This window comes from Drosophila albomicans, chromosome X, assembly GCF_009650485.2.
Source record: "Drosophila albomicans strain 15112-1751.03 chromosome X, ASM965048v2, whole genome shotgun sequence".
Lineage (NCBI taxonomy): Eukaryota > Metazoa > Arthropoda > Insecta > Diptera > Drosophilidae > Drosophila > Drosophila albomicans.
In genome coordinates this window covers 14,938,974-14,954,795 of record NC_047627.2, presented here as the reverse complement: position 1 = coordinate 14,954,795, position 15,822 = coordinate 14,938,974, and the positions used below count along the sequence as shown (strand labels likewise).

General features: G+C 34.3%; 1 protein-coding gene across 4 annotated transcripts in view; it reads left to right on the top strand.

Annotated features, from left to right (window-relative positions):
* Nucleotides 1-15,822, top strand: part of LOC117573684 (protein sprint) — a 141,978-nt gene that overhangs the window by 50,647 nt on the left and 75,509 nt on the right. Inside the window, exon 1 of one of the 4 annotated variants that reach the window (XM_034257068.2) lies at nt 7,014-7,121. The exons of 2 other annotated variants lie outside the window; for them this stretch is intronic. In XM_034257068.2, the coding sequence (XP_034112959.1) occupies nt 7,069-7,121 (53 nt within the window). In that variant the 5' untranslated portion in view covers nt 7,014-7,068. Of the gene's footprint in view, nt 1-7,013; nt 7,122-15,822 lie in introns of those variants that run through there. One more of the 4 variants, XM_052007898.1, reaches the window with a different exon arrangement.

Below are 15,822 nucleotides of genomic sequence, written 5' to 3'. Positions count from 1 at the left end.
AAGCTGTTGCAAGCAGACAATACGTGCAGTGTTAAATGTTAAATTTGCGATGCAATTTCAAATTGGCATATCTCCCACAAAAAATCATTGAATAATAAAATTCAAAAGGAATATTACTTCTTTAAGTTATTACTATGTGTTGATACTAATATGTTCCGTGTTTTGTTCGTATTTTTCTAACAATTTGTATATTTAGCAAGTGTTGTCCCCTTGTCACTTTTCGAAAGAAAGTTGAACTTTCCAAAAGGTTTTAACTAAAATGTTCAAATTTGTTCAGTAAGTGTCCATATACATGTTGTAGATCTGTCAATTCTGAATTCATAACATGTAAGCTCATTATGCGTTTTTTGCGGTTTTTTGCGTAATTTGAATTATTAGGGAGTAGCATTTGGCCAGAATTGCAGAACTGCTAAAGCCTTTGCGATTTTTTTTTTCTTGAATAACTTCCATATTTATTATCCGATCTGAACCAAATTTTCAGGAAGCATTTGAAATAGAACATTCATCATGTGTTCCAAAATTCGGGTCTCTAACTTGAAAATTGATTTATATATTCGCTTTTTTTCGATTTATGTGGGCGTTGACACGCCCACTTTTCTAAAATACCTTCGTATAGCAATAACCTTTATTATACAAGAAACCTGCATTCAAAAATCTTGTTAATTTAAAAAATTTTAATTTTGGCCACAAAAACGGGTCAAATTCAACATAGTGCAGTGCACGTAGCAAAAGTTAGCCAAGTCATAAACCAGTTTTTCAATTTGTAATGCAAACGGCGCAGAAAAAGACAGCTTGTTGCGAATTGAGCTAAACTCGAGTTATACACACCCTGTAAGTGCTGTGAAGGCGGGACATTTTTTTGGCAAATGTGAAAATATTACTACATACTTGATTGTAAGGGGAAATTACTTGAAATGTATATTTGTAAAATAGAATTTATATTAAATATGAAAAGAAATACATTTAAATATGTGTATTATTTATAATATAAATATTTAAGATTTGTTTCATTTTTAATTAATATATATTTTCTTTTATTTTCTTTCATTCCAGGTGAGTCATGTGTCAATATAAATATTTATCTAACTACAGGTATTAATTATAGCATTACATTAAACAAATTTTTATATACCATACTTTTTGCTACCCTTTGTAAAATTCGCCCAACAGGGTATGCGCATAAAAAAGGTTTTTCTTTTTCTGCTTCGTATTTTTTTTTTGTGTGCAAATGGTATTGAAAACTTTGTGTAGTTGTGTGTGTGTTGTGAGGGATCGAGCCGTGTCGTAAATAAGCAACAACTACAACGATAAGTATGAGAGCTTGAGAGCCAGAGCACTTTTGGTTTTCGCTTCCTTTGAATGCAATGGCGGCCACTAAATTTGGCACCGGCAGCAGCAGCGACGCGACGTCGACAGCGACGCCGACGCCGGCAGCGACAGCGGTTTTTATCGCATTCGCGTGTCTGGCATGCATGCTTCACTTATGCCAATACACAAACCCATTCCACATAGACAACACAACCACAACTTGTCCTCTCTCTCTCTCAGTCTCTCTCTCAGTCCCTCTCTCTCCTTCCCCATTGGCATTTCACTTGTGTGTTCGTCTCCCACACGCAACAAAGCTGAAAATTGCTACTTTGTACGGCGTCTCAGTTGAGTCTAGCTAGAGAAATGTGGAGTACTGGGTTAATATGTCTATCACTTTTATGGCTAGTTGGCGCTGCTAAGCACATATTAATTTCGAGAGTTATTAGTCGCTGTCGCTGTCGACGTCGGCGTCGCTGTCCGCGTTGTTGCCCCGCCAACAAGTGCCACACACATTGTTGCAACTTTCGCGCATTTCGGGGCGTGTCAATTGAAGACATTTGTATTTTTGTTGCGCAAGCCAAAACCAAAATAATTGCAGCCGGGATTATGGTAATACACTCAGAGAAAACGAAGTTCTAAAATCAAGATTTTTGTCTAAAAAGTGCGTTAAGAATATGGAAATATTTTCTTATGGTAATACACTCAGAAAAAACAAAGTTCTAAAATCAAGATTTTTGTCTAAAAAGTGCGTTAAGAACATGGAAATTTTAAAGTTTCGAAATACATCTGGACTTCAAAAACATTTGATCTAAGATCGAGATTAAACAATTTTGTAACCTAAATCTCGTATTTTCGATTTTATTTTGAGAATTTTTACCATTTTTCAGACTAAAGTTCTTAGTTTTAATAATTTGTTAAAGTGTTCATATTTTAAGAAAGCAATTTTTAAGATTTGATTTTAGAAACTTGTCTTTTTATTCATCATTCTGTTGCACTCAAAAAAACAAAGTTCTAAAATCAAGATTTTTGTCTAAAAAGTACGTCAAGAATATGGAAATCTTTTTGATTTCACGAACTTTTAATCTAAGATCGAGATTAAACAATTTTGTAACCTAAATCTCATATTTTCGATTTAATTTTGAGAATTTTTACCATTTTACAGACTAAAGTTCTTAGTTTTAAAAATTTGTTCAAGTGTTCATATTTTAAGAAAGCAATTTTTAAGATTTGATTTTAGAAACTGGTCTTTTTATTCAGCATTCTGTTGCAAAATTTACTCTACGCCAAAATACAATCCATTTTATAATCCATTTTGAAATTTTCAAAATATTTAAATAGTTCTTTAAGCTATGAAGTACACTGCTTACAATTTGCAAGGAATCCAAAGTTTAAGTTTCGGATAACTGTCAACCTCATAAGTTGCAGTATTTAGAATATTGGAGAAAGGTTTTAGATTATACACTCGATAAATGCCAGCTTTTTAATATGGAAAGTGTAGATATCAGAGCTGGAACTCGAATGATATGTATAGCAAATTAAATACTATAAATAAAGATTGTAAATGGAATACATTTTGTTGAGATAGTACTATAATAATAACTTTCTAAGTTAGCTTATTCTATATTCTATATACGTGCAGTGTTCCCCTTTTTATTCTATATTTCTTTGTAATTATTTTTATTTAATATTTTATTGTAATATTTGTTTCCCCATGTATTTGTTTTTTGATTTTGTTATATACTATCTATATCTTTAATTTTCAGTTGGCTTATATTTATGTTTATATCTTCGTATAAATCTATTTATCTATTGCTCAGACATACATATATTATCATATATTCTTTGTATATCATATTTTTCTATATTTCTTGGCAATTACTTTATTTTTTATTATTATTATTATTTTCTTTGCATGTTTTATCTATTTATGTATTTGTTGTTAATTTTATATAATATTTATTTATTTATTTCTTAGTTTTTCTGCATCTCTATGTTAATCTTCTTTTCTATTTACCATTGTTTTTATGCAATTCTTATATGAGTTTATATTACTATATCTCGTTATCTATCCATCTTAATGTCTACTTCTAATTAGTCATCTTCTATTTATCTATTTTACTATCTCTCGATTTGTTTGTCCGCTCTTTTCAATCAAGTTTATATCTATTAAACGATCTTTGCATCCAGTTCTTCTCAGTTCTCAGTTTTGGATCTGCAGCTAATTAAGTTCTCGGCGACTTTTGCAGTTCAGTGTTCAGTTTATTCACTTTATGGTTTTTTTTTTTGTTGTTTTTTTGTATTGTTGAGTTGGCATTGGATGATTTGCATTTGGATCTTGTTGCATGGCTCCAGTTTCGCTTCAGTGCGGCGAAATGTCTCTCTCTCTCTCTCTCTCTCTCTCTCTCTCTCTCTATCTCTTTCTCTCTTTGTCTTGCTTTTTAGTTTTGTTTTGTGGTGCGTTTCCTAGTGCGGTTGCAACGGGTTTCACCTTACCACATGCACTTGCCTCAGGGCTGCCGCACTGTTGCACTTGTTGTCAAGCATTTGATCAAGGCAATTGCAAACCTTACTTGCTGCTACTTTTTTTTGTTGTTGCATTGCTCTTATTGGATTATGCGCTTTCTCTTTCACACATTTCCGCATGCGACTGCAGTAAATAGCAAGGTGGAGAGGATGGCGAAATGTGGGAGGGGGGAAAGGTGGATTGGTCTATGCCAGTTTTGCGGAAAAACCAGACCACAGCGTGGTGAAAAGCCATGTCCGTCTTGGCATGCAGTGAAAATCGCTTAGTTGTTGCTGCTGTTGTTGTTGTTGTTGTTGCTGAAGCCGGTCAAGCTGGACGTGCTTGAGAAGAGAAAGAAAGAGAGAGAGGGAGAGAGAAACTGGAACTATTGCGCTGCAAATTGAATTTCCATTTAGCGGTTCCCAATAGCTAATTAATTTGCATTTTTCTTATTGCTCTTATCGATTTTTGATTGCAGTTGATTGAACCTGAGACTCAACAAATGGCTTCCTTCTGCTCTCCTCCCTCTCTTGCTTGAATTTGCTCTTGTGTGTTCTTCAAGTTTTGCTAAAACATTTCCAAATTCCATTTTCGGTCTCCTCGCACGCATGCGTCTAGTGCTCTTTTACACTCACACACTCACTTGCAAATGTGTTCCCTGCTTTCACACACATAGCCTGGAGCTCGCTCTCCTCTCTCTGCATTTGTCGCTCTTTGGTTGTCTGTCAGCGCCTGCAATTTTCGCCTGCTTTCACACACAGCCTGGCGCTAACGCGCTCTCTCTCTCTTCCACCATTTGGCGCGCTCTTCGTGTGAGAGTGCGCCAATGACTTGGTGTGTCGCTTGAAAATGTCGTCGCCAGCTTCGCCTTCAGTTACTCGCAAACTTTCAATGAGAACGTTGTGCGCGCGCGGCGTTTGTTCGGTCTTCGTTCGTTGTGTGTTGTCTTCTACTATACACAGTGTTGGGCAGCCTCTGCCGCCGCCGCCTGCTGCTGCTGCGGCTGCCGCGTAATCGAAGTGTATGTGTTTTTATTTTTTCTTAAGGTGTGTATGTATATGTGTGTGCATGTTACCCCACCAACAAACACACACCCGCGCAGAGATCGCGACGCGACGCGACGCTTGTGATTCATTCAAATAAAGCGAATTTCGCCAGCCTCAAACATCATTTAAGTGTGGCCTTTGTTGTTGTTCTTCTTTGCTCTTGTAGTTGTCGTTGTTGCGCTGTAGCCTAACGGTAACGGTAAAGTGAGCAAGCAGCTTAAGGCCCCAGAGCCAACAATAACAAAAGACTCTTATTATTTTTTTTTTTCTTTTTTCAACTCGACACACGACAAAAACGAAGAAGCTCCAAGCAACAACGACGAAAACATTGAAGTTCAGCAAATGAAATTTTGCAATTTATGTAATGTTTGTTTTACGATTATTGTTATTGTATGTAGCCGAGAGTTCAGCGAAGAGTTCAAAGCAAGGCAGCAGAAAGAGTTTACAAATCAATGCACAACTGTTTTTGCGCTAGGGAAATTCTATAGGGACATTGTAAAGGACAATTGTTGTGGGGGATTTTCTGAAGGGAATTTTTTTTAGTTACTTATTGTAAATTTTCAAGCTTAGTACAAAGGGAAATTGTAAAGCACAATTTTTATGTGATCTTGGTAAGGGAAATTCTATTGTATTTCCATAGAGCATCTTTGAAAGTGGATATCGGATTTCTATTAAAATTGGCTGGCATTTTTTGTAAAATTTATTGAATTAGTTTCTTATCTCGTGGGATTTCCCAACAATGAATATTTATGCAAATAGCTATTTAATCATTTCATATATATAATGCACATTTTTGCCAAGATAAGCAAGGTCATTAATCATCACAACCCTTCTGCAAAAAGGGGAGTTGAGTGCACACAAAGCTTTCAAGCGATGAGTAAGAAGTCGTCGTAAGCACTGCAACAACCATTGTGCCTCAATTAGCGCTTCAATTAAGCTTCGTTCTAGCTAAAGAAGGATTAATTTCGTGATCGTGTTCGTGATCGTGTTCATGCGAAGAAGAAAGAAAAAAAGAACGAGGAAAAAATGACTAATTCAAATGAAAGGCGAGAAAAGAGGCGGGAAATTATTAATATATTGCGATCATCATAGAATTAAAGTTGTATTTTCTTTGTTCAGTGAAAGTTTGAGATTTGAAAGAAGTGGAATTAATAGAGAATGCAACAATAGTGTTGGATTATAGATTAAAATGTATACGAAATAATTTTGATACTTAAAACGAGCCTCCTGCATGATATCAAAGCAGTTACCTGCTATTGTACTGATGGTTAGAATACTTTATTATATTCCAAAAATAGCTTAAAAGTAAAGGATATTATATCTATCTAAGCTTTAAAGATTATATCCTACAAATTTCCGCAGAATAGTTTGAAAATCATTTTGGAATATTAAATAGTGAATAATATATAATATATTATATAAATATATTATTAAAAGCAGCAATTGAAGAAAAGATAGTGTATTAAGAAATAGGTTTACGTATATACTTACATATGTATATATAGAGAAGCATTGCTTAAGCTATAAACATTATATCATAAAAATGTCCACAGAATAGGTTAGAAATAAAAAAAAATTGAAAATAATTTATTAAAAGTAACCATACAAGAAAAGGTAGGGCATGACAAATCGTCAGTTTTGAAAATCTTATAAATTTTCTACTACGTCTTTACGGAAAACACTCGAAATACTTTTCTCCAGAATTCGCGTGCGAATCGTTAACAAAACGCGCCGTTTTCGACTTCGTCGTCGTCGTCGGTTTTCCGCTATTTGCAATTTTTTCTTGTTCTTTTTTTTTTTGTTGTTGGTTTGTTTACAAATTTTGCATTAAATGAAAAGAAGCCCATTAAAAGATATGTATGTGAAAGAGCTCTCTCTGGCTGTGTGTGTGTGTGTGTGTGTCCGGTCATATGCATGTGTGTGTGTGTGTGTGTGCGTAGGCGTCTGTTGTGCTGTATAATATCGTCTGATTAGTTTAATTAAAGCGTATTTCCAATTGCATTGTGCGCAGTTTGCAGTCAGCGAACAGCACAAAGTACACACATACAAACACACACAAACACACTCACACATACAGGCAAGCCGAAAGTCAATAAGCAAAAGTGAAGTTAAGTGATCGTCTTGGGCGCCACTGAATCAAAAAAAAAAAAAAAAAACAAAAAGGAAAAACGCAACATTTTCAACTTAAACACAGAACGAAAAAATCGGAAGATGACAACGACCAGCCTGGGACGACATTTTCTGGAAAAGTTCTTTCCATTTCGGTGAGTGCGGCTAAAACTGAGAAACTGCAAAAATAAGTAATGCAAAAAAAAAAAAAAAAAGCCAGAGAAGATAAGCAAAATACCAATGCCAAAAATAAATATGGGTCAGGCGACGAGGCCTGAAAGTTCGACAATGCTGCAACTGCAACGCGCAACGTGCAACGTGCAACAGGCAATTGCATCTGCCACCAAAGTGCTGTTGTCTATTTTTGTGTTCTTCCTTTTTTTTTGCATCTCAAGTTGCTTGTGTCACTTTGGCTGCAAATTGCAGGAAATTGTTGTTGCACAGAACTCTGATCGAGCTATCGCTGGAGTCACTAGCTATTATAGTCTCTCTGCTAGATGCACTTTAACGAACGGACAGACAGACGGACGGACGGACTACATTGAACTGCTTGATTAATCCCCTTTTGGTTTGGGGCCAACGTCTCCTTTAATCGCTTGCTCATTTCTCATTGAGCATCTTCATTCTCTTCTCTCTGGCTATAAATTAAAATTGTAGCCTAGCAAAATTACACTTGAATTAATAATAATAATAAGCCTGCATCTAGTCGTTGGCATCCTCATTTATTAGTCTTTAATGTTATGGCTGAAAAATGGAGAGGCAATCCAACAGCTTTCTAGATCAGCAAAGATTGTTAACAATAAATGATTCTTCTTACAAAAAAAAAATTTCCTGTTAACAATTGAATGTAGAACTATATTAATATACCAAATATAACTTTTGTCATATTTTAGTATTTTTCGGTATATTAATTTGACTGACAATCTGGTTTGTTTTAGTACTCTATGGTATATCTTCAATATATAATATTACTGTATCAATATACCAAATATAACTTTTTGGTATATTCTAGTATTTTTCGGTATATTAATTTGACTGACAATCTAGTTTGTTTTAGTACTCTATGGTATATCTTCAATATATAATATTACTGTATCAATATACCAAATATAGCTTTTGTCATATTCTAGTATTTTTCGGTATATTAATTTAACTGACAATCTGGTTTGTTTTAGTACTCTATGGTATATCTTCAATATATAATATTACTGTATCAATATACCAATATATTCTTTTTTGGTATATTCTAGTATTTTTGCGGTATATTAATGTAGGTATATTATAGTTCTTTGTGGTATGTCTTCAATATAATACTGTACCGATATACCAGATATAGCTTTTGGCATATTCTCGTATTGTTGCGGTATATTAGTTTAGGTATATTTTTGTACTGTGTGGTATATCTGCAGTATAGTAGTATACCGATATACCCAATATATCCTTCGGTGTACTTTTGTATTTTTGCGATATTTTAATTTGACTGACAATCTGGTATATTTTGTACTATATGGTATATTTTGAATGTAGTACTATATCGATATACTAGATATAGCTTTCGATATATTTTTGTGGTATATTATTTTGGTATATTATAAAAATATCGCACTGAAATATGTAGCGGGTGTCTCAAAGTCAAAAATAATTGTTTTTAGGTTCATATTCATAAAGTTAATCCTCATTATAATTTTCTGATTACTTATTTACTTCACTCGGTTCTCTTTGGGTAATTCTTAAATTCAATGTGCAATTAATTGTAAATTTATTTTAATCCTTAGATGAGTAGATTATTTAATTTAGGTCTCTTAAGTAATCCTTGGATAGATCAGTAGATCAATTCATTCAGTTCGCTTTGGGTAATTCTTGAATTTACTTAATTTAGGTTTCTTATATTAATTCATCAATTCGTTTTTAGTCCAAGCATCGCTGCTTTGCTTCTGGTCGGTCTTCGATCTTCTGCTTGCAGCATTTTATGATCAGTTTATAGCTTTTCTCTCTTCCAGGAATAGAGTTGGCAGTTGTTTTGAGTAGAAGTCTTGCAGTTGCCGGAAGAATTGCATAAAGGAAGTCGCTGCTGCCGTTGATTGCAATCCATGATCAGCCATCGGATGCTTGTGGCATGTTGCAAGATCGCGCTAGCTGGCAAAGCTGAAAAATGATGAATGGGGCAAGCAACTAGCGCAATCGTTTGACAACCAGCGGTAGATAAAGAGACAGAGAGTTAAACGTGTTGCATCGCAAGTGGCAAGCACTGTGGCAAGTGGTAAGTGGCAAGTGGCAGTGGCATGCTGCACTGTCGCTGTCAACCACTTGACATTTGTCATATGTGCATTTTAAATCGATCGTGTCTGCCAGTGGAATGTGCCACAAACACACCGCTGCCTGCCCGCAGCTGTAGGGCGCGTGTGGCAAGCAGATGGGGCAGGGGCAAGGGCAGCGGCAGGCAGCGAAGACTGACTTGCTTCGGGTGTAAACAAACAACAACAAAATCGCTGGAAGCGCAATATTGGCTTTGATCGAAAGAGGGCCAAAAGTTGGCAGCTGTTGAGAAAGCATTCTCTGTCTCCCTCTCCCTCTCTCTCTACCTCTCCCTCTCTCTCTCTCTCTCACTCTCTTACTTACTTCTTGATTCCTCGCATTTACGCTGTTCGCCTCTTTAGCAGCTAAACGAGTCGCAGTCAACACATTATCCTTACTGCCAGTTGGCTAATAAACATATTTTCTCATTTCGGCCAGGCTCATTACGAGACAAACCCTGCCCCACCTCCCCCACCTCTTGGTCGCCCTTTGTGTGGTGCCTTGAAGCTGCTCCAACAACAACAACCGACAACCAGCTAAGCATTTTTATCGCGTGCTATAATTGTCTGCATAACAATAACACTTTTGACATTAACAATCACCAGCAACAGCAGCAGCAACAAAAACAACAATAACCATTATGACAACAACAATAATAAGCAAACAACAACTACAACACAAAACAATGCCATAATTTTGCACAATAAAAAGTGTTTTTCTTGATTAAATGGCGAGAGAGTGAGTGTGTGGGGAAAACTTATGAAGGGGGTAAAAAGGAAGCCATGCAAAAGATGTGAAGACCCGACGAAAACGCTGGCGAAATTTGCGCTCGCGTTTTGCTGTTTTTCTTCTTTGTGTATAAATATACCATATATACTGCTTGGTATATTTTAGTTCTATATACTGTTTGGTATATTTAATGTTCAATGTAGCACCATAATTAACTTTTTTCTTCTTTTTATACCTATATAGTAGGTGTAGTTTGGGTGTTATGGTATATAGATATACCAAATACTTTTTTTTTGGTATTTTTTCATTTTGAATGCGGTACTATATCGTTATACCAAATAAGCTCCCATTACAATAATTTACTCATAGAGTGGAAAATGTATTTTAAATGTAAAAGTATATAGATATACCACATATACTCTTTGGTATATTAATTAGCTATATTTTACTTTGATTGTAATACTATATACATAGTATATATGTGTATATATAAGTATAGCAAATATAGCTATCGCTAAAGTAATATGGTATACTTCATTTTGATTGTAATACTATTTCATTAGCATACCAAATATATAAATTCGTATATCTTTAAGTATTTTTCAGTATATTTTAAGAATAATACCGCACTTTAGCAGATTTTTTTTTAAAATAAGTAATGGGTATCTCTCAGTCGAGCACACTGAACTCGTAGTTTTCTTTCTTATGTGCTTTTTTTTTGGCTTTTCCTCGAACGTCGCTTTCTCGGTGTGAAAATACCAAAAATGGCATTCGCCCATCATTTTATTGCCTTCGTTTTGCCAAGGCGGGTGAGTGGGAGTTAAGGGGGCAGGGCAGAGCACGAGTCAGTGGGGGAGACAAAGAAAGAGAGAGTGAGGGCAAAAGGGGGAAGTCAGTTGGTGTCAAGCGCGGGGTTAAAGAGCTGAGAGTGTTTATGAATTGTTGTCACAAAATGCGGGAAGGGGAAAGTGACAATTTGCCCGACAGTTTACACATCAAAGTACACACACACACACACTTTTAAAGGAGTGCAATTGAAATGATATGGAAATATTTAGGGCCAAAACTTTAATTAGTTTTATCTGTGGGTTTTACTTCCAAGAAAAGAAAAGTGTACAAGATGACACATTAAGAATTGCTATTTAGATTATTCAGTTGTTTATTTAATGGCATAAGTCATTAATAGCAGTCGAGTTTTGGAATATTTTAAATGCAATACTTCAGTACAGTATATGTTGGATTAATAATATGGTATATTTTAAGATTGTTTTGTCTGTATTAAGAATGACTAGCGGGTATCTTACAGTCGAGCATATTCAATAGTAATTTGAATACTTGCATTTAAAATACAACAACATATAGATATAGTAAATATATCCTTTGGTATATTTTAGTATTTTTTGGTTCAATAATCTGGTTTATTTGTGCTTATATTGACAATGCAGAATTTATATTTCAAGATTTCATCATTTTTAAAATTGAATTTAAATTTTAATGACATAATTTAAATATTGCTGCTATTGTAATATAATTTCTCATTTATTCCGCTTGATTTACACTGGGAACAATGATTATTATAAAACTATTTAGTATTAATTTAATTCGATATCTATCCCTGACAGTCTTTGACCTCGATCTCTTTGCTTGCTTTTCTCACAACAAGAATCGTTAAGTTTTCCCCATCGTTAATTTCAACTTTGCAACTTTTGTTAACTGCAACTTGTTCTTCTTCGTCCTCTTCCTCTTCTTCTTCTTCTTCTTGCTTAAGAGCTGTCAATCAGATGTTGAGTGCAGAGTTAACATTTGATTGCCCATCCCTGGTGCATTCCGCAGATGTCCATTTTGTGATTGGAGAAAGTCCAAATTGTAATTGCCATTTTACCATTTTGCCATTTGCCATATTTGATCATTTCTCAACTCGATGCAACGCATTCGCGTGGCGCCCCCAAATGCAGCACATTCATATGTGGTCTGTGTGTGTGTATGTGTGTGTGTGTGTGTGTGTATTTGCCTCATAACATTGTCGCATATGACTGAGCAACGCAAACATAATCATCATCCACATCATCATCACCATAATCATATTTTGATGCCCTAACATAAGCAAGTTATTTTCGTTTTCTTATCAATTTGGATCGTTATTATATACTGAGTGACAAATGATTTGCTTAGTCAGAGAACGGAATATACAATAGCTTATTTCATATGTGGTAACTAGGCCATCAAAATGCGGTTTATAAGCAGAACAAAGCTTAGGCAATTAATATAAAAATAAAGACAATTAGTAATGATAAAGACAGCAAATATTTATTTATATAATAATTTATTTTATGTTTGTATTACTTAAAACAGAAAAAAATAAAAATTTCGTATATTTAGACTACAAAAATTTATCACTGTTTTAGAAGAATATGAAAATAAATTTTAAGAGTTAAACGCTGTTCTCAGATAATCCAATTAAATGAACTGCAAAAAAAGTTTTATGTTTCGCAAGTTCCACAAATTTTTAGAGCTACCGTTTTTAGCAACCTTTATATGCCTAAAAAAGCACAAAAATTATGGCCACACTTTTGAAACATTCGCTTATAAAACAAATGGTAAAAAGAATTTACAGAAACGTTGTATTAAATTTAATAAAAGATCAGTTTTTCATATTGCTTCATTATTCAAAAATTTAATTCATTTTCAAAGACAATTTTTAGCTTTGCTCAATATTAAATTTGAACTTTTCTCTTATTTGTATACATTTTAATTTTATACTTGAATTTTCAATTGCTTCGTTTCTGCTTAGTAAATAATTATAAAGTGTATTTGGAGTGCTATGCAATTGTTTTTCCGTTGTTCTTTGCTTATTTTTTCCACGATTATTTGTTTATTTGTTGCGCTGACTCTACACATCTATGCCCAGCTTCCTACTCCCCCGCACTCTCCCCCGCTCTGCTCTCATTTTGCCCAGTGGCAACTTTCGCTTGAAAATTTATTAATTTATCCTAGGGGAGCAATAGTTTGGCGTGTGTTGCTCCCTCTTTGGATTATTTGGCGTGGGCAACCAGACGGCAAACAGCTCCACAGTCAGTTCTCTCTCTCCCTCTCTCTTTCTTCCCACTACTCTCAGTGACCCAAGCACGCATGTTGTTGTTGACTGCCTTTATTTTGCTGTTGCCATGAATACCCTGTAAACACGAAATTGAGAATGTATTAAAGAAATAGTTGCTTATATTAGAAATTCATTTTATGTTGTTAAAGTAATAAATACTCGTAAGCCATATGATAGAATATTTTACTGTGATTTTGTTTTATAGCTGGAAATAGCAGTAACTTAGTATTTAATACTAGATTAAATATGATTAACAAAAATATATATTACAGAAATATTAAATTATTTACTCGAAGTGATTTAAGAATTAAGAGGATTTTAGTTCGATATTCTAAACAATGTTACTTGTATTTATAATGCAATTTCTGTATTTTTTTTTTTTTTTTTGTATAATGGTTTGGAAATATTTAAGATTCTTTTGTTTATATTAGAAACACCCCACGGGTATTTCACAGTCGCGCACATTCATATGCAATAGTATGTCGATATACTAAATATGACTATGGGTATATTTTAATATTTTGTTGGTAATATAATTTGGTAATATAAGAGATTGTTTTATAATTGTAATTTCCTTACTTGTATTGAAAAATTCAGTAGTATATTAATGTGCTAAATATATATATTTACATATGTTGAAATCGGGTATTTTACAGTCGAGTCCATTCGATTGTAATTTCCTGACTTGTATTTAAAATGGAATAGTATATTGATATACCAACTATAGCCTTAGGTATATTTTAGTATTTTTTTGGTATTATAATATGGTATTATAGGTTGTTTTATAATTGTAATTTCCTTACCTGCATTAAAAAATAGTAGTATATTGATATATTGATATAGCCTTCGGTATATTTTGGTATATTTTAAGATTGTTTTATGCTATATTGAAAATGACTATCGGGTATTTAACAGTCGAGTCCATTCGATTGTCATTTCCTGACTTGTATTGGAAAATGCAGTATATATTGATTACTTACTAAATACAGTCTTTGGTATATTTTAGTATTTTTGGTATATTTTAAGATATAGGGGGTATCTCACCGTCGAGCACATTCGACTGAAATTTCCTTGTGTGTGTGTTTTTTTTATTCTTATTCGGCAACTTCTACTTCAAATGGCGCCGCATGCCGTTAAGATACTTTTGTTGTTCTGTTGTTGCTGTAACTGAAACTGAAGCAGCTACTGGGAGATGGACATGAGTTTGATGGGTCGAAGAGGGGAGTGCGAGGGCAAGCATGGGTATTATTTAATTACAGGCTACAGTTGTCCTGTCGCTGTCCCTGGCTACACGAAAAAAGAAAAAAAAAAGAAACCCACCTAACTAAAGCTGCTTCCCAACTTCGGCCCCAGGGCTTTGGCTGCTGCTTTTGCTGCTCCTCAGCTTTGTTGCTGTTGTTGTTGGGCGCTTTATCGTAAAAATACTTTCAAGCTGCTGCAGGTGGGGAGGAAGAAGTGGAGGAGTGGGGGAGTCATTCCCTTTAGAATGTCAATTTCTTGACCCCGTCAATGGCCTGTGGGAGCCTCAGAACAATTTGAACAACAACAAGAACGAAATCTTCCAAAGTTTTTAATTATTTTACATGTTTTTTCTTTCTCTTTTTTTGTTGTTGTATATTTTTTTTTTGTTACTGTTATTGAGAGCATTAAATTACAACAACAGATTCAATTAATGTCATTTCTTACGATTCTTATTCTCCTTTTTTTTTCTCTTTTTCATTGCAGGTGAGTTTGAAGTTTTAGTTTTTTGTAACTTTTTATTGCTACCAAAGTAAGTACAAAGTTTGCTTAACAATTGCAACAATGTCAGAAATACTATATATATATATATTCTTGGCTAGACTTTTTCAGTGTTGTCACAACAACAAATTCAGTTTCACATTCTCATCATCGGCATTATTATCGCACATCATTTCTGCCACTTTATCATCTTGCACATCAGCTTTTCAGCTTTTTCCCCTTCTCAAATTTTGCGGCAGAGTTCCGCAAATATTGTGCTCTCATTCTTCTCGTTTTCCACCGAATTGACAGTTTGTTTACAGTATGGAAAATTCTATTTTGTGGGCATGTTTGTGGAGATTGTCTGCCTCTGATATGCTACAACAACTCCTCTTTTTTTCGCCCCCGTTTTGTGGGTGGCTCTTGTCAATTGTGTCAAACAAACTCGATTGCAGACAGCTTGCAAAAAGACGAAAATAAAAATAAATAACATAATCCAACGGAAATAATTTCACATACGATCTTTATGGGGAATTGTTGCGGAAACCATTTGGAAAACTGTTCGTAGAAAACTAAAAGAAAAGCGAGTTGGGATTGTAATACTAAGATCACTCATTAAAAAAAAACTTTCGATTGTTATCCTAAGATGAATTATTAATTTCCTAAAATTCAAAATAACTTGAAAAAATTTACACATTTGATTTGTTCTTCTTTTTCATATTGAAAAATCTTTTCAGAACTTTGTGAACAAATGTAGCTCTTTTTTTGATCTCTCGCTCTCTAAAGCTAAACCGCTTGCAACGATGCAAAAGCTGCGTCGCTGCAAAAGCTCTTGAAATAAATGCAGCTTTTTGTTGCCTGCTTTTAGGCTTTTTAGGCAGCAGTTGCATTTCATTGTTATCATATATTTGATAAAAGATTGATTTGGTTCAAGCAAGCAAAAATTTCATAAAGGTTCTTGTTTATTTTAATGTTTTTATTGCCCATTCATTAAAGGGTTTTGTTTATTTCAATAT